General features: G+C 38.3%; 1 protein-coding gene across 9 annotated transcripts in view; it reads left to right on the top strand.

Annotated features, from left to right (window-relative positions):
- HDAC9 (histone deacetylase 9) overlaps window positions 1-20335 on the top strand; it is a 440456-nt gene that overhangs the window by 160876 nt on the left and 259245 nt on the right. For 4 of the 9 annotated variants that reach the window (XM_015853723.2, XM_032443178.1, XM_015853728.2 and 1 more), the window contains one exon: window positions 14869-14931. The exons of 1 other annotated variant lie outside the window; for it this stretch is intronic. In XM_015853723.2, the coding sequence (XP_015709209.1) occupies window positions 14869-14931 (63 nt within the window). Of the gene's footprint in view, window positions 1-14115; window positions 14739-14868; window positions 14932-15030; window positions 15055-20335 lie in introns of those variants that run through there. 4 more of the 9 variants (XM_015853726.2, XM_015853725.2, XM_032443180.1 and 1 more) reach the window with 4 other exon arrangements.

A 20335-nucleotide genomic window follows, 5' to 3' on the forward strand; every position in this document is an offset into this window, starting at 1 on the left:
GCAAAATAAAAAGCCTACCTTTATTTAATGTTGATCAAAAGTAGGGTTTTATACTCTTTGTTTTCTCTATAATAAAGGAAAAAACTGGCTCTAGATTATCTCTAGAGAGATAATTACAAATAATGAACACTAAGTATATAAACCTCATAGTATGTTTTCAGTGTCCTTTTATCAGGTTTGAAATGCTGAGTCTCTGTTATCAGAAAATGAAGCTTATTCTAAATGTTGTCTATCCATTGACATTACACTGAGATATAATATAAAAAAGTTGAAGTCAAAAGTTGCCTCTGTTACTTGAATAGGTGGTAAAACTTTAAAAACATATAAAGAACAAAACACTATTAGGATGTAAGAGACCTGATATTAGCAGCAACAAAACTTAAAGCACGATGTGAGGTGATTTAAGAATGCTTACAACCACCAACATCCTCTCCAAAAAAAAAATGGAATAAGAAATGGCAAAAGTGACTGAGATTGAAGTACTCTTTGAATATGGGAACTGAAAGGAAAAAATGTCAGTAGTTAAGAAAACAATTCTGAAGCATCTCTCTGGACTAAAGAAAGATGAAAGCTTGCAAACACAATAAGAAAACAAGTGGTAAAGAACACATTTCGAATCATATTTGATGAAGAATGTTCAGGCTGTGAATAAAGGTAATAAAGAAATTGCAGGGCATGATGTGTATTACAGGATCAAAGAGAAGAGACTAACTTGTGAAATACGGAGATAAATATAGGCAGAAGAAGATTAAAACAGAGAATTAGTGATCAGAAGCTTCTGGGAAGAGAGATTGTGGAGGGCTCTTTATAGAAATTGTAGAAAGCAAAAAGGAGAGAAAACAATAAAAGAGAGAGACATTTATTTATGCATGAAAGGAATGAGAGACCTGATAAACACTTGACGTTAGCTGTTCTTTGAGAAGTGCTTTGCATTTCCTTTTTGACTTCAGCACACCAAGATTATAGCAGTTAAAACCCTGTGAAACGAAGTCTGAATTAATGAGTTTGGAATAAATATGACTCTTAATGATTGTGGGGTGTTTTCTTAGCTTGTCGCAGGTCACTGGAAGAGCTTTTCTTGCAGAAGCAGGCAGGCGGAGATTCCATCTCAGGGCCCACAGAAGAAGAGGAAAGTATCTCTGAGGTGGTAGCAGTCATAGCAGGAGTACAATTACTGCACAAAGCTGTAGCCTCTTAGTTTATCTCCTGGAGGGTATTTTACATATATCAGCACAACAAAGAGGCCTCTTCCAAATCATTTTTTTTGAGCCTGGGTGGAATTACTTAGCGTAATTTCCACAGAAATTCAGATGTGGAAGAAAAGAATATTGTCTGGTAATGTCAGTGGTTTCCTGAGCATATCAGTTCAATTCCTTGTAATGGCTGAACGAGGAGAATTTTAAGCTAGCTGTTCACAGAAGAGCAGACAGGTATTTGAAGAGAATAGCACAGAAAAAAATGTCAAAACTGTGTTTAGTCTGATCTTTTTCTAAGTGAACCACGGAGAGAGTCAATATTTCAGTGGTGAATGGAATATGGAGTTAAAAGAGGAGAGCAGGAAAGTCAGTTATCTGCACTAACTGAAGAGAGAATAACAGCAATAAAGGAAATATATAGCCAAAATGGTCATCAGCTACTAATTTGTTCTTTAAAAATACCATCCTTTTTGGTGGGAATAATAAACAACGAAGGAGAGGATTACAGTTGCAAATGTGGACCCCCAACAATACAAGACTATTTTTTTCTCATCTGTTTAAAAAAAATAAATCCAAGAGAAATATTTTCCCTTCTTTGCAACTGAGGTTTCCAGAATCATGGAGGAGGTACAAAGAGGACTGGCTAGTTTAATGTTTAGGAGAGCAGAGGCAGCGTATCCTGGTCAATCATTGTTCAAATATCCTCCTGCCAAAAATAGCCTGTGAACGAGCAGCCTGGGCCAGCTCTGAGCCGAGGATGAAATAAATGGAGCAGGTGTATGAGCACAGCTTCAGCTGAATGGAGAAAAAAGTCCTGCAGCTGATCTCATTAATTTATCAATTCAAAGACAGAAATGTTTGTCCAAAAGTGTTTTAGGTTTTTTTTTTTTAAGCTATTATTTTGAGCTAAAGTAAACAATTTTTGCTTCCACATCAGGCATTTAGTTTGTACATTAGTGAGATGGTTCGCTTGCCACAACAACTGTTGCTAAGCTGTCTTGTTTCTCTTTGTGAATGGAAATATCTCTAAGTCATAAACCTGGGAACCCAGAGAGAGGAGAAATTTTGTTAGCTGAGATTCTTTGCAAGCTGCAATGTTCTGTTTACAAAACTGCTTCAAATCTTCTGAGGCGAAGGGCAAGTTAACCAAACACAAGTGAAAACAAAAAAACAGTTGTAAGAATGAAAGAAAGCGTGAGCCTTTTCTGCTTGTCTCTGAGGAACAAATCAGCTCCTCCTGTGATTTTGGGAAATCATGTGCAATTTTATTATGGTAATGATCAGCTATCTGAAAAACTAGAGGCTTTAAAAGGCATTGTCAGTCATCAGTTGTAAACAGAGCCTTCCCAGTTCCCTGTAGAAGAATGCAGGTTTCCAGTTTCTAGCTGTCAGGGTGCTGTAGAAGTATTTAGACAAAAATAATTTGGCCTGAAGAATGGATGTATTCTCTTCTTATGCAATGTTTGAGCACCCTGAAAAGATTCATCCCCCAGGTAGTAATGTGAAATGCACCTCTGCTTGTTCCCAGCTGGCAGATGGGGACCTGAAACACCAAGAGTGTGTGGAATCTCTAATCACTGCAAAGCTGTGTCTGGAGATTTCAGCTCAAGAAGTCTAAAACCTGAGTGCCCTAACAAACAGCTAAAACTTATTATTTTTAAAATATTCAATGACTGTCTCCCTGAGCTCTTTTATCACATGTATGATAAATGCATAGATGTACAAAACTTCACAACGTTTTTATCAGTGTTACCATAGGAGAATTAGGAAACTATAAACATCAATAACAACAAATCAAACAAAAAAAATCACAAGGGGATTTTATGTTCTTAGTACTTCCTTTCTATGTGTAAATGAAATTCCTTGTCAGTACTGCCAAATGAAGACTGCTGCAGGTCTTACTTTCTGCCAGTGAAGAATTGCATTGCTTCAGGTAAAGAGACTAATGTCTCCGTGTCAAATATGGAAACGGATCACCTATGTCAGAAATAGATTATTGGCTCCACGTGATGCTGAACAGCATGAAGCACATTCAGGCTGGTTGGTTTTATTCTGTATGAAATCATGCAGTGACACTGTACTTTCAAATAGAACAAGGATTCAGTGCTCTTTCAGATTGGATAGAATAATGCCATACTTTGTATCCAAAATTAATATTTTAAAACTGTTTCATTAATTGCAAGTGCGGCCCAAATCAGTTCACGTCAAGTCTGTGTGTAAAGCAGAAAAACAAATTATAAGCATTATTGTACCATTTTTCTCTCGCATAGGACAAACATAAGTACAAAGCTTAGCAGTGTAGATTGATCAAGCAATAAGATTGTTTAGCCTTATTCAGGCTTTCCAAAGACACCAGAAGTCTGGAACTTCCCTTTGTCCTATTAGTGCACAGTGGTTTACTCTGACTGAGTGCTGCCTTCTCTAGGACAGCAAAATTGTGAACTGCTGGGGGATATGGGGACTGGACTGAGGAGTCAAGACTAAGCCTTAAGTTAGCCTCAGTTTAGTCTGAAATTTTATGTATAGTAAAGGCATGAGCAAATGTAGGAGCTGTAAACATTACTAAACAGAATACATGACCAGAAAACCGAGAGTTTGTACTGTATAGAATCTAATTGAAGTATGCTGTTGATTTCAAAGGAGATCTATATTACTTAGTAAAATAACATATTTTAGGTTTGTACCATCACAACTAAAACTTGTCAGAAACTTCCTAAGCATTTGTTGATGGACTTTTCTTTCCTATATTATTCAAGATACTTCTGCTGTTGGCTTTGTGCCTGTCTTTAAATTACAGAGTTTGGTTGGTCAGTTATGTTGATCTTATATATATTTACTTGGAAGTATAGGTGTTCTGTGAATTATCAATGTCTTTAAGATGCAAATCCTCTTAAACCCCTGTCATGCCTCTTGTGGACTGAGCATTCAGATAGTATAGTGCTGTCAGAAGTACTTTGAACTTCTGTCACTGTGCTTGTGGCTTGATGAGAAGGAGGAACTGATGGTGATAGAAAAAGTCTTGCTTTTTTTCATTTGTGCCTATGGAGGCTTGCTTTTATTTCTTCTATTTCTTGTGATTTGGGGGCTGTATTGAAAAACCAATCTGGTTTCTTTTAGAATGAGAGAGCAAATAAACTTAAAACCTTGTTGTTCTGGACAACGACAGGAGAGGAACAGAAGCATGTGGGGATGTCCTTATCATGATGTTGCCGGTGAAACTTCTGCCCATCCAGACAAACATCATTCTTATGTGGATCAGCGGTACACTGAGACCGTAGAAGCTGATTTGATTTAGACTTTCCCTTAATGGCTTATTTAGTAGCACACATATTCTAAATAAGAGCATTTGTCCTGGAGAAATAGCTGCTCTCTGATTCCTGTGCTGCACAAAGATCATTCAGTGCAGCCCTCCATGGTTGCAGGTCACTATAGGGGATAAGTAGATATCAGAGGTCAGGTGACTGACTCAGTACCTTCCTTCTCTCCTCCCATAGGACACACAAAAAGCCCTTAGCATCTGTCACAAGCTCATGATCTTTAGAGCAGAAGATGAAGCAGCATAAAACAACAGAGTACCACAAAAATTGTTTGAGAAATGGAAGCAGTCACCAACCCTACTGGTTGATGGTACGGGGATGAATAACTTGGCAGACAAAAAGCAAAACAAAACAAAAACCAGCCCTAGATGGAAGTCACAGTACTGTAAAAGAGTGACTGGATGAGATATTTCTATTGGCAACCATCCTAGAATGTTTCTAGTCTGAAATTCTTGTTGGTAGGTATGCCTTGGAGATTTCCCTTTGCAAATATAGCTAGATGCTCAGCTCTCCAACTCATTCATTTTCTGATGGGTCCCAGAATAACATGCTGCCTATCTGAATTGCTGGAGGCTTTCTGCTTCATCTGAGAGAACACTAAATGAGCAAAAGCAAATGTAATGATTTAGTTCCCAAGTCAATAAAATACTCGATCATCACATGTTTTGAACCAGATACTTGTTTATATACCTTTCAGCTTTAATCTCCTGTTTGTGTCAGTGTATATTCATGCTTATATTTGAGCTGTAATGTCTGATACCAGTGGCTTAAAGTATGTTGTATAACTTTAGATTTTTATACACATTCACAAGATCTATACATCAGGCATCTTCAGAAAAAAACATACTTTATTCACCTGTAAATACTGATTGAAAGATAATGTTGTGATTAGATAGCTTGTAGTAACATTTACTTTGAAGCTGTCTAAATAAAACTAGCTCTGCTATATCACTTAAAGTAAATTATTCCTTAAATGTAATACTTTTGTATAGTACAAAATGGAGAAAGGTCTTTGTTTAGAATGGTGATCAAATTAATATAATAAAGCATAATAATGCTGCTTTTAGAAGCATTCCTGCTGGCAATTAAAAAGGGAAAAGTAAATTTTGACCAAATATAAGCCTGTTTCATCACACTGGTGATTTACTCATGGATTTTTTCAGCAATTATTGTTACAGTACATTTATTTTTGGTTAAGGTGGTGCCCAAATTTACCACACTCGTCAGATTATACATAAACAGACTGATAGTCTTTGTTATTTTCTGGTTATTTTAGTTATTTTTTAAAGTTATTTTAGTTATTTTTATCTTCTGAGACATAGTGAGCTTCCTTACTCACAGCAAATAGAACATTTGCAAACAGTGTGTGCACATTTTTGTTGTTGGAGTGTTTGGTCTCCATTGTTTTTAGCTTTAGATTTCCAGTGGAATTTTGGCAGAGATAAGGACAGGACCTGGAGAGCGTTACTGAAGCTAAAGACAGAATATGAATCTAGATGCTTTATTAGTTTGTTTTCTTTGTTTGTTTGTTTTCTTCTTCTGGACATAGTCCACATGTGATGCCAACTCCTTTGAAGAATTTAGCTTTTGTTTCTTCTTACTTTTAGCCCAAACTGTCACTTTTTTACAATATGCTTTTGTGAGCTGCTGAAAGTGTACTTAGTTTTTCACAGACTAATGGTAACAATTTAGCTGCATTCATTTCACACTAAAAAGATTATTACAAACTATGTGGAAATGTTCTTAGCAGTTTTTGTTTACCTGTTTTAACAAGGGTCTAGAAATGGACTACAGTCATGGCATAGACAGGCCACGTCATCTGTGACTGACTGCTTACATGAGTGGAGACTTGTAAGAGTTTAGAATCTCTGATCCATTGATTGAAAAGCTTTGTTTTTCCTGCTCTTATCAAGTATCTTGTCATCCCACTCTCTTCAGTACCAACTGACAGATAGGAAGTGCTGCTTCATGACATTCATAAAGCTATGCTATTTTTAGGAAGGCCTCAAATCCAAGTTTGATTCTACATTCTGACCTCACAGAGGCTTAAGCTCCTTTTGAATATTCTGCTGTCTCTGCTGGTGGCACTGAGATTCCAGCAAGTTATCTTTGTATTAATTCATTCATTTTCAGAATACCCTTTTCCAGAAGATTGGAGTGAAATACATGTGCTTCAACTTCTGATTCGATATAAGTACACCTATCAGTATTGAATATAATGGGGATGTTATCTGCACATGGATTCAGTGTGTTATTCCAAATGCCTCATGCCTTCAGTGGAAACAATTAGTTCTGTCCTGTGCTTTTATTATATTTTCTTAGCTACTGCACAGCGGTTGGAGACCTAGATTTATTTGGCAGCTTTTTGTGAACAGTTATTTTTCCTAAAAAAATTGTGGAGCTTGGAAGCAGCCTCATCCCTTTGTCCTACAGAGCATTAGCATTAGCACTCGCTCCCAAGCTGAAGCCAGAGAGAGGCAGATGAGGGATGCATGGAAGCAGCAGCTGCAGCTGCCCACATCTGCCTGCCAAGCAGCGAGCTTGCAGAGTGCTTGCTGTACGCTTCCTCTGTCTGTTTCATCCCTTCTATGGGACAGGCTGCCTGACAAATTGAGGGTTGTATTATTTAGCTAGATGAACCCGAAGTATGGATAAAAACCTACTTTAGACTGATTTTGGCCTCAGCAAGAACCCATTAGGTAAGTTTATTCATATAAACTGGAAAAATACTCGGTCTTGTTACAGGTTTTAGCATAATCATAGTTTATTATGAAGGTATTTTCAATTACAGTATGTAGCTGCATTAAGATTTTCAAAAGACTTTACTTACTTGGAAGAAGTTAAAATTAGTTGAAATGTGTTATATTTTTATTTTCAAAATTTTTATACCATTCAATTATTAAACCTTTTTCAATTGTATTTTGTATTCTATTTATAGCTTATGCATTTGTTGACTTCATGACAAAATGAGGATCATATCTCTCTCCTCAGGAGAAATCCTGGTTCCACTGTAGTCAGGAAAAACAATTACAGTTCATCCACTAAAGTCACAGTTTAATCTTTTAGCATTGCCCCAAATTCACTGGCACAGTAAAAACAGCTCCCAAACTGGTGTATCAATGTTTTGGTAAAATATACGATGCAGATCAGTTCCTAAGCAGAATTAATGATGAGGGAGAAAGACCAAAACTCGATCTGGGGTCACTGAAAGATCTGGCAACAGCAGGAGAGAACAAGAACTGGGCTTAGCTTTGTCCTCATCTGACTAACCAGAAGGGCTGCATGTGGTTTCATAACAGCATTATTGACAACCATGAGACGTGACCTTTTCCTAGCACAGTAGCAGTCAGTTTGTTACGGCTCTCACAGGCATGCTTGTGCGTATAACACTGCATCACCTTCATGTGCATCAGAGTTATGAGGTGAAGGCTGGGTTAGCTGGGACAGGAAGGAGATCTGAGCATCTTGGCATCTTGGCTAAATTCCTTGGCCAGACAAAGAGAGGCCTTTTGGTGCTTTGTTTACAATATTGTTTTCTTGGCTAAGATTCCAATGTTTTACAGTTGCAGTTCCCCACCTATACTCATTGTTTGATATTTAACAAAAACTCACTGAAGTACTTCAAAATTTATCAGCTGAATTTTGGGTTGTTGTCTCAACCTACGCAGGAGGCTTGATGGTGTGGTGGAAGCATGTTATGTAAAAGCCACATCGCTCCTCAGCTCTCAGCAAATCCTAGCCTGAGTATGAAGAAAATAATAATACCCTTATCTTGAGATCTCCTTATTTGACTTAAAACTTTGAATACCAAAACCAAGCAAGCAGATTTGGGTATTTTGGGTTCTTTTTTTCAAAGATATATAATTTGATTCAAGAGAGAATGAATTGAACTGAGCTACTCTTGTAAAAAAAAATTATCAAATTTCATAGGAAAAGAAGTATTTCTATAAGACGAGCAAAGAATAGAGAAAGGAAAAGAAAAGGAATTGAAAGAAAAAAGAACATACCTCTGTTTTTTTAGGAACATGTGATTTAAAAGAAAAAGCTTTTGGATGTGGGAAACATTACTCTATTTAGTTCTTATTAATCCTATTACTTAATCTACAATTTGTACTAATTCAAAGTAGGCACCCTGGTGATCACCAGCTCTGATCTGTTTGCTTTACAGAGGTGTTAGAACTTTCTTTCTGGAGTTACAGGTACTATAGAACTCCTGTATGTGTTCTGCAGTGCTTTTAAAACATTTTTAAAATGAGTGTCCACTTCCAGCTTGGATTTTTCCTAAACACTTGGTTCTTAAAATAAAGAACATTTGATTCCCCAAATGGACATAGTATCTTAGGTATTAGAGTTTCTGCTTTCTAATCATTTCATAAACCTATTTTATTCTTGTAGCATATCCATCCTCAGTTTGTCAGTACTCTTCACTATCTGTACTGCAAAAAATTAGAGTTTATATATCCAATTATTCTATTAGCCTTTTTGATCATGGTGTCATTTTATGTTGGCCATCTTCTACTCTGACCCTAAATTCTTTGCTATAGTCACTGGTTTTCACAGTACAGTTCTCTGAATGGCAATCATGGCCTACATTTCTTGGCTTAAAACCAAAAAAGCACTTAAGCTCATGCATGTATTATGGGCTAAAGATATTGTTCATCCTGGTTCTTGAGCAACTTCAGTCTTGAGGAATAATTCTCTGTGCTCATTTCTGTTGAGCTGAACTGTGCAAAATGCTCAGTGGAGGCTCGTGTTGTTTGCTCAGTATATGTGCAACAGGCTTGAAATGCCTGAAGTACATTGAATATATTGCAGTCTGTTACAGGTTATGTGCTCCGGGGCTGCTTGACATTTGTCTATTCAAGTGTGTGTCCAGAGCAGCTACATGTCAGACTCAGCGCATGTACGCACGTGTCTAAGAAAACTGGGCATAAACATAGCAGGCCTGGTAAATCTCATATTGTGTATGTCTGCTTGCCTCATTTGTGGCAAAAAAGAGGCACAGTGCTTTGCTGATCTGAAGGATTCGTTTGTCAATACGTGATGTTGCTTTTGGCTATGTGGCTCATATTGTTTGTGTGCAATTTACCTTAATCTTGCCACAGAAATTTTAGGTTTTTGTTCCAACAAATAACAGTGTCAGTAGAATAACTGAATTACGTATGTATTTCCTATCTTTAATATCATTTATTTTCATCTCTGTCTGTGTTTTTTTTTCTTTTAATTATTTGAGCTTTGTGATTCAAGAGAGTACGCTTGAATTTTTGAAGCACTTAAGCTTGTGCTTAACTTGAGCCTGGTGCTTATAATCAAGCACGTGTTGCTTGAGGTCTTGTTCTGAATCGAGGACTTAATTTTCAGTAGACTTACTTATTTATGTGAATGGAGAGGCATATTTTAAGAGGAGGAAAAGTGACAGGTAATCAGCAGAAAGGAAAGCTAGTTCCAAAAGCCCTTAGCTCATTTACATGTGAAAGCTGAGTGGCTCTATTGCGGTAAGGGGAGAGGGCAAGCACCCATGCATTTACCTAGGGCAGCACTTCTTATTCTCAAAACTTTATGAAGTTTTATTCTCCCATTGTTTGCCACGAAATCCCCTGGAGCTACAGATATGCCTTTCTTTGTCCCAGGAAATTCCTTTGAAGCTTGAATTGAGCTTAAGATGCTTAGAACCACCGTTTTCTCCTTAACTGAAAAATGCCCCTCACGTAGATTCAGCGCACTGTGAAGAAAAAGCAACATGCGTTCCTGCACAGGCAACACCAAAGGCTTGCTATACAAAATACTCACTGCAGACATCCTTGCACTGCAGCTTTCCAACCAATCCATGTGGATTGAATGATTCATCTTTGCTCTCCCAGGTCTCGGAATGTGGTGCCTTCTTGCCAGGAGGGAGTTAAAACAGGGTGCTTGAGCAGCTCCATTGGTTTCTTTCCACTCCCAAACCATCTGCTTCTGCTATCTGCTTCCTGATAATTAGATATACAAATATTAGTTAGGAACTGTTTTGGTTGCAGGGATTAGAAATCAAAATTTCAGTACTGAAGTAGGCCAGATTTAATATTACCCATACAAACTTAATTTAGTTAGCACTTGATCATGCATTGTTTCATATTGATGCATGGTATTACTTGATGCTTTGTCCTTGAGTAATTGCCTGAATTAAAAAAGACTGAAGGACAACTGAATGGGACATCTACAAGAAATGCATGTATCCTAACTTAAGTATGTGAATAAAGAACAGATAGTATCTCTTAATTTTGTATGTAATATTTATATGCTACAATGCAGCAATACAGCAGAAGAATAAATGTAAGAATTCCTTTATAAATAAGAACACTGCCAAAGCTGAAACTACAGTATGAATATTAATGAAGGCTGTGCTTCAGATGAATGTTAGTGATAAATGAGGTGTGCTAAAAACAAACACTAATGTATTGTTTGTACTTAACGAGGAAAGTAGGAGCAGAAAAGTGCTGCTTAATTATAATGGTGCTGAGTTAATAATGGAGTAGAAATCCTAGCTTCTCCTAATTTGAGCAGTTAATTTCTTGGTCTTAATGTTGCAGTGATGCTGTTTCCCAGTATAATTTCCTTACATTTATTTGTTTTTAACAACTCAGAAGGAAAACAAGAGAGAGACATTGTGAACCCCCTGTAATGCGATCTCAATGCTACTTAACATGCCCTACATTTTCCATAAAGGTGCTGATTGCATTTAGAGTCACCTCAGCAGTGCAATCACATTAACAGTTTACTCTTCCCTCTAGTGTCATTAAAGTTCTCCAAGTTTAGGACATGCATTTGAAAAATAAATAAATAAATAAAAGATGTCATGTTCCTCTATGAACTTTACCTTATAAACATGCATAGCTTCAGAAATAAAAACCAAGTTTTGACCAGACACAAACCCTTTCTCCTTCCCCTGTGGGACTCTAAAGGATCTTTTTAAAGCCATGTGATCATACAGTTGATGACTGGGCTGACTCAGCAAAGTGCTTACTCCATGTTTAAATTCTACTGCAATCCATAGAATTTAAGCGTGTGCTTAAATATGTTGAAAAAGGATGGATTTACACAAGGGTTTTAAAGCAAGCATGTAACAAAGAGATTTTTGTAAGTAGGCCCGTAATACACTGAAGCATTTCAAAAGTATTCAGACTGTAAATGTCACCTTTGAGGTGACTGCCTTCATGAGTGAATTTTTTAGATATAGTTTATATGTATAATCTCAAATATAAAAATATACAGCAGTCACTGTGGTCTATGGATTAGCTAACATTGTAAGTTATGTTTGTTATTTTAAAATATGCATACCAAAATGAAGAATTCTTGCGGCAAAATGTCTGAATGTAAATTTTCTACTCTTGAAAATAGTTTACTTCTTTTTAGTCACTGACGTATTTAAAGTCAGTCAGAACTGTGAATGCTATGTAAATAAATACAACCACATACACAGGAACATAGAAACACATATAGATACCTAATGACAGTCTCCCACACTCCAGAATTTTCTTATGGCTTGTTTTTTACTTATTTGTGTGGTGTTTCCCTGTAATACAAGACTTGTGGTACTGAATGAGTAAATAGGGTTGCATTCTGGTTGGCTCAAGGTCATAAGCAATTTCATTTTTTTTTTTTTAAATTTACCTTTTTCTATGAAAAGCTTTTTCTTTCTTATGTAAAGTTTCTATTTCTGATGGTGCTCACCCTTGTACTTGTTTAACATCTTCTGCTTTATACATAAAACATTTGGATATTCTTGTTTTCAAGAGATAAAAGAGCATATACATTCTCAGCTCTCTCAGTTCAGGTTATCATTTTCCTAACGTGATTAGAGGCTGGAGCATCTCCAGCATGAATGGGATTGCGGGAGTCTAAGCAGCTCTCCTGAAACACCATGGGTGAAGTGGAGTGAACAGATTTCCTGGGAATGAACTGGAGTTGTTGATTACTGAGTAGTCTCGATCCAAGCTAGTTTTCTAGCACTGGCTCTGAGGCCGTTATGGGCATTACTTTAAATGTTTGTGATATCAAGTTGCCAGCTGTCAATATGACCTGATACGCATGCTACGCAACCACTGGCTTGCATTGTAACACCCTACTTGCTGCTGCCACCTTTGTCCTTTCCGCTTTGCAGAGCAGGGTTTATGGTACCTGCAGAGCTCTCCTGTTTTTGCAGGAGTCCTCCTGTCCCCTTTGCCTTTCATGTGACAGCACTCATTAAAGTGTGGTATAGGAAGTTCACATTTGTGTATGTTGTAAACTGGGTGAGGAGGAAAGATGAGGAGAGATGAGCATTGATCAGCGCTAGGTGATAACTTGAGGATCCTGTAGGGAAAATCCCATTGTCAGCTGCTGCAGTCTTTCTCCATTTGTCCAAGGAACAGATCCTAATCCCTGACAGGACTAGATTATTTTGCATGTGGAGAAATAAAGTGGTTGCAACAAAGGGAGGAGTCTGGAACCATGGACCTCCTAGATGACGTAAAGTCTCCAAATATTGTAGCAAGGTCAAGGTATTTTGTCACTGAGCATCTTTTCTTCAATAATCAGAACTGTGACAAGTTAAGAAAAAAAAATATTGCCCTCCACTGCAATCTCTTGTATGAGTTAAGCAGCAGACAGCCAATTCTTGGCTGAAAGGCAGAACTGAGCTTCAAGTGTTAGACAGCATCCTTGTGTCTTTGAGAACAAGAAGTGCTCGAGGTAGTTCAGGACTTGATGGATTTCTGGAAATCACTGGGACAACCTTTCATTGACTTCCTGATCCCAGTGAATGGTCCTGTTCCTGTTACCATTCTCACTCCCCCAGAGCAGGGATGGGGAAGTGGCACAGAATTGTGGCATGTGTGACCTGTGTAGCAAACACCTTATGGCAAAGCAGGGCTCAGAGAAATCAAGTATCATTTGTAACAGTGAAATGAAACTTTGCTGATCTGCATGTAGGTGAAATAATCAGAAAACAAGACATGCAACTTTTGAAATATCTTTAGAAAAATGAAACTAATATAGCATGAGAGAAGCCTGCCAAGACATAGAGCAGCATGATGTTTTCAGTCTGATCTGCAAACGCTGCCATTCTGAAACTACATCACCTCATCAAAGGGAGAGAGACGTAGTACAAATTGCCTAATGCTGCTAAAGATAAGTGGGAGCTGCTCAGCCCCTCTCCACATTTTAAGTAAGCCGTCAGAATGGTGCATAGTAGGCAGGCATGTCGAATATGCTGTGCCACAACTGGTGCCTTACTATAAGCATTATACCAGGCGTGCTAAATATGGAACCACCGCTTATAGCCGACAGCACCCACCCAGCTCCCCATTAGCACGCCCCATGCCTGCCGCTCGCCCCCAGCCCGCCGGCCTGGCTCACCCAGCCCAGCAGGCCGTGGTCCCACTGCCCGGCCAGAGGGCTGCCGAAATAGCCCCGCGGGGCTGCTCTGCGTGGGCGCGGCAGAAACCACGTTGCGAGCGAGAGCTTCAGTGCTATTTTAGAAACATTTCTTTTTTTTTTTTTTTTTTCTCCTTGCTTCTCACCAAATACTGCCGGGGGAGGGGAGAGGAGGGCAGGGAGCGAGGAGCTCTTGTGCCCTGTTGCTCGCCCACCCACCCGCGCTCCTCCTCACAGAAATAGGCTTGGCAACGGGAAAGGGTTAATTACGCTCGAGGACGAGGGAGGATTGCAGTTTGAAAGACAGCGACTGGACAGCTGTGTTTGCTGTGGTATTTTTAAATGCATTAATGCAGGCTCCAATCACCCGGCTGCGCTTGACCTATTTTTGGCTCAGGCCAGCCATTGTTCTATTTCTGCCGCCTCTGGGCCACGCTGTTGTTGATTCAAATGCAAATGAGTTGTCACTGCCCAGGCCAACTCCGGCAGCCGGACTTGGGGACGGCCGGGGGAGAGCAGCGTGGTGGGGGGACCGCAGCTGGACCCCGGGGATCGGTTCCCGTTGGGTGCTTGTGCTTAGTGTGAAGCTGTGTTTCCCCACGCTCACTGCCAGAAAGCACCGAGATACTTCTTTGATTCTTCGTCCACCTGCTGTTGACTCCCAGAGCACAACTGGTCAAACTCTGAGGCGCACAGCCCAGCAGGCGCTTCTTACCCTCTCACTGCTGTGTAAAGTGGATTTTGACTTTTGTCTCCTAATAGATACTTGGTTCAAACGCGTAAACATTTCTATTTACTGAAGTGTACTGTCTGACGAGCCCGGCTGGAGGAGGTAGGACTGCAGAGGGTCGTGGCTGATTCCCCTGTGCAAGTGCCGTGATGAATCTCTCATGTAGCTGAAGTGCAGACTGGTTGGAATATGCTGCAGACAATTTACGAGAGTGAATCGTGTTTTTCCTCAGATGGTGTTTCTGGACGTGAACAGCTCTTGGCTCAGCAAAGAATGCACAGCATGATCAGCTCAGGTAAGAGACAGCTCAGCACCTCAGCCTTCCCTGCCTACACCATGACTTACTGAGAAAATACAGCCCGTCACAACAAGAAAACACCCCTCCTTTAAAGAACTGATGTATTTTTGTGGGCTTTATGTAAGTTGTTAAATAATTCTCTCTTATCACAGTATGGCAGATACTAACTATTGCATACGTGCAGAGTTTGTCTCCTTCAGCCTCCTGCTTTCCAAAATGCTAACAACTCAAATATAGTTGGCATTTCCTTTCCTTTTTTTTTCTTTTCTTTTTTCTTTTTTCCCGTTTGTTTTGTTTTGTGAGTGCAAAATGGGGCTTATGGTATGAGCTTATTCACAGAGAGAATTTCAGCAGCAGCCTGGATCAGAAAGCTGCCGTTACAGCCCATCACAGGCAGTTCTTTTCCTATGTCATTTTGTAAACAGGATTTGGTCTTCTTGTGAGTTTCCTTTTCTCAAGTTTACACGCAGAGAGATTTTTAATTAAACCTGTTCTGTTTTCATTGTGAGGTTACTTCAAAAAGAATGCTCGTAAAGCAAGACAGTCTCTTATATATGCATGGCTTATCTTGCTACTTTAGAAAATATTTTGGAACCTGGCAATAGTCAGAGGTAATGAATCACTGAAATGTAAATTGGATGTATTTTTAATGAAGGTATTTCAAAGCTGCTCTTATGGAACGCTGGACATTTCTGCATGTATTTCAAGCTCTTTTTTTTTTTTAATTTTTTTATTTTTTATTTTTCTGCTAGTTGTTTTTGAGACATGAGGGCAATGTCTTAAGGATGAATTAAGCCAAAATGACTGCAGCTATTCAGATGAAACTTCATTTTACAGAGGCTAAAATTTGAAATCTCATGTTACTTTTTCCTCTTCTCTATCATGCTGTGAATTAAGCTGCTCTGTATATTTTCAATCCTAGGTTTCTTACTTTGTTTTTCATAAAGTTTCATAAAGGCTTTACAGTCTGCCTATAAGTAGAATGCAATGTGAATTGTTTACATGTATGATAGTATTAGTTTATTCCCCCCTTTTCTTCCCTTTTTCGTATCTTTGTTTTTAGCAAAATCTGCAGTGTTTCCTACCTTGTAAGCACAAATACACATGTAGATCATAGATCTCTTCAGATATTCTCTGTTTTGGTACACCTGTTGAGCTTGTGTTTGTTTGCTTCTTCTACAAACCTGTTTATTTTCCTGCTTTTACAGAAGGAGAACATTGACTTTTAGTGCTTCTTTATGAAATACAGCTGAAGAGTAGGCTTACGGTTTCAGATATTAAAATAAACTCTGAATGACTGTGTCAAATGGCAACATTTTTTCTTGTTACGAAAGAATTTAATGTTTTTAAACCTTATGATTAGTGTTACTCAGTACAAAAAGTCATAAAATCTCATAATAATTACAGAATGAAGGAGTCAGTGAGATATTGAAGAGGTAGTAAGTGCCCATTAAAATAATTGTGAATATCTAAAGGGAATGGAGCCTTCAAAGTTGTGGTGTTTAACTTTGAGGATTTTTCTTTTCCTTTATAGAGCTGCTGGGTTAATTTGTTTCTTTATGGATCTCTCAAAGAATTTACTGTTACTCTTAGAATACATTTTGAACTGGGGTTGCAGCTCCTTTGTCAAGGACAGGAATCAGGTGAAAGAGTTGTTTACAAATATGGGCAATGAAGCTCTAGCTGCGAAAGTGTAAAAAAGCAGGATGTTCTCTAAAAGTGTTGCAGTTCTGCAAACTTTTGTGTCAACTTACTCTTCAAGAATCATTTTTTTCCTGAACAGCTCAGCAAGTGTCCAGTGCTTTCGTACTGGTCAGAGATGAGACTGACTGCTTCACCTTCCCTCCTATAGTCTTTTAATACTGTCTCAAGTTGAAGGTATCTATACACCAGTAAAAATCTATCCTTTTTTAAAGTTCGCTGTGATAACTTGTAACCACCAAGGAATGTTGTTCAAGTAATATCAATTTTCTCATTTCAAACACAAGAGAAGGAGGTAGTTTTCTGTAAGTTTATAGCTTTGAGTTTTTCCTCAGTGGAGACAAGAATATCATGTAATATTTGATTTTTAGCTGATACTACCTTAGACCTCTATAACATATATAAATTTCCTCTGTAGCACCAAGTAAAATAGAGTTTTTACTTTATTATTATTTTTTTTTTAACACAGTCAAAAGTTAAACATCAAAGTAAAAGATGCTTAAATATATACTCCGAAAAGCACAAAATGTTCTATGGTGTTGCTGTTGGCCTTTGAGATACACAGCTAGACCACAAGTAGTTGATATTGTACATAGTCTGTAGTTTAATTCATGTCTCACAAGACCACAAAGTCTGGTGCTGCTGTCAGTTACCTTCAGTTCATTTGAGATCAGAGTCTTGCAGAATCAGGCCTGATAACTTTTTATGTATTGTCTCTATACTGCATGCATACAGGAGAGAAAGGAATAACCAGATCATGACTATGTCATCTAGTAATTGTAGTAACTAAAACCAGCCACCTGATTTTTGCTAAAATCATTGTACAGATTAAAAAGTTGTGCATATTCATGAAGTCTCGGAATAAGCACAATTTATGTTGTCAGTGGGTGCAGGGGGCATGTATTACACAACTCTAAATTTAAACTGACTGGAGTCATCCCCAAAGAGGACCTATAGAGTTGGCACTAGAAACATATTTGCAAACCAGTGTCTAAGATATTTCTGACAATAGCAGGCATACCAAATGCTTCTGTCATGTAAAAGCAGTTCTTCTGGTATTCCCTCAATTACTGCTTTGCCTGTCTGTCTCCATCCCTGCTTGTAAATCATACTATGAATGAGATTATCTGGATAGTTACCAATCAAAAGTCTAATTATGAATGGAGCAATCTAGATAGGCACTGACTCAAGAAGCTGTGTAATTTGCAAACACCTACACCTTATTGCAGAGAGCTGTTTCAGCTATCTTGAGAAGACTGAACTAGATACTCCCATATGGTACTGTTGCTCTAAAATGCAGCAGTATGAACCGTGCATCTTTAAGAAAATGATGCTGATGCATTCTTATTTGATACTATAATTATTTTAGTTTCAAGGTAATTTAAAAAAAAAACCAACACAACAAAACTAACAAAAACCAACCTGAGTCTAAATCTCTTGTGTAGATATAGCTCTGATATTTCTTTAATTTTACTCCAAATGTCACAATTGCCGTATGTGCAATGCCAAAACAGGCTCTAGGTCTCTCATTCTACCACAGTATGATTCATAAACTATAACCCCTTGAAAAAATAAGCCTTTGGTCCAGCATAGTCCTTGGCAGGAATCATTCATGTGTGGCAGATAAATAACCGATGGATTACTACATTAATCAAGTATTTTTCATTTGCATGAAGGAGAAGAAGCACCCTACCCAGCTATGGCATTTGCAGATGTGCAACTTTAAGGAGTAATGCCAACATTATTAACCTCTGGTGATTAAACATACCTTGATGTTTTTCCAAAGGGTATGGTTGCTTCATTCACCATATTTTGACAAGTACCCTTGCACTGGCCTTTCTGGATTCTGCCTCAACATTTATTGGGTAAGACACACTCTACCTCCTGCCCAAAGCAGCAGTGTTGAAAAATCAAGAGTTAAGGGAGATCTTGAGCTTAAACCCTTGGCTTGTCACTTAGCTGACAGGTGACCCGAGTGAGTTACATAATCCTGCTGATGTCAGCTTCCTCTTCTGTGAAATGGGGAAAATAATACCTGTCAGGCTCAGAAATCTTTGGAACAAAACTGTTCTAAAGGGAATATAACAATTCAGAATGATTTATTTGATTGAATGTCCCTTGAGGTGTTCAGGATCAGGTTGGATGGGGCCCTGGGCAACCTGGTCTAGTACCAGATCTGGAGGTTGGTGGCCCTGCTGTGTCAGGGGGGTTGGAATTTGATGATCTCTGGGACCCCTTCCAAGCTAAGCCATTCCGTGATTCTGTGATTCAGTCAAACTTGCAAGATACTTATGATTTCACAAATGGATTAAGTTAATGTACTTGTGGTATTTTATTTTCTGCACTGATCAGAAAATTCAAGCTGTGTCTTTTGCAAATAAATGGCAGAATGGGTGCTGTGGGTTGGCGGGTCTTTTTTAGCTGTTTTTTCTCAGTAAACCATGTTGTACAAAATTTATCTCATGTGTTGTGTTTATGGTGTGACAGCATAACCACACATGCATGTATGTATATGTGCATTTATATTGCCATCAGGGAATATTCTTTGATATCTGTTGTCCCTTTATTTCTGACCAAACAAAACTGTCACCCACTCAACTGGCCTTGTGGAGAAACTGCAAAAAGCAAATTCATTTAAAGGTTGTTTTTGTTGTTGTTTTCTGGAGCACATAAAAATTGAAAATCTTGAAATCTTTGCAAGTTTAAATCAGAGAGCACAAATTTATTTACAGATAAAATCTGTCTTAAATATGTGCTATATCAGGCAATAACTCTTTGGAGTGAGGGGAGATAACAGAGGATAATGTTTTACTTTATGATTTTCTTTAGAGTAATGAAAAAATGGTGTGAAACAGCTCAATTCAGGGAAGATCTAGGCAACAGTCAGGAGAGGCTGTTTTCAGTGCCTCTCAAAAGCCAGGCAGAAAAAGAGCTAGTTCTTCATAGGAGCTGAAGTATTTGGGTTCTTTGTCATCGGAGAGCATGTCTTAGCCTTAACAATTAAAGCAGTGAGAAGAGCAGTACAGGCCTTGTGTGGTGACGGTCTCACTGACTTGGGGTGAAGGCATTGCTAAATCACATGTGCAGGACAAGACACTGATGAATACAGACCAATGTTGCCAATTTATGTGTCCTCTAATGCTGCCATGTTGCCTTTTTAAAATTTTTATTCTCCCTTATGTCCCAGCTTCTGGAATCACGTGATGGTTACCTGACAATCTTACTTTGCATTAGAAGGTATATTTCTATATTGTGGAAAGGGACTGGAACAAGAGTTTCAAAGTAAATGATTTACAAGAATAGCAAGCCATGAAAGCTGGAAAATAAGTAAAATCATTCTGCATTTATTTTTATAAACTCTTTGGCCTTCTTTACTGATATCATTAGTCACTGCATGTAATACAGAAGTTCACTAGCACTGGCACTAGAACAGCAGCTCCCTTCTCTTTGATGTGTTGAGCTAAATCACTTGTAAAAGACTTATTTTTACTTTAGCTGTTTATTGTTTTAGCTGTTCACCTTTCTTACATATACTGCTTTGCCCTTTGCTTAAAAGCATGTGTTTTCAGCTGGTATTTCCTTGTGTAAAGCTGTGTACAGAAGATATTCACCTCATTAAAATTAGCATTGGATCTGAGGAACATTTGTAACTGCTCTTACTACCAGAGCTATAATCAGACTTTTATTTCTATAACAACTG

This window comes from Coturnix japonica, chromosome 2 (genome assembly GCF_001577835.2).
Source record: "Coturnix japonica isolate 7356 chromosome 2, Coturnix japonica 2.1, whole genome shotgun sequence".
Taxonomy (NCBI): domain Eukaryota; kingdom Metazoa; phylum Chordata; class Aves; order Galliformes; family Phasianidae; genus Coturnix; species Coturnix japonica.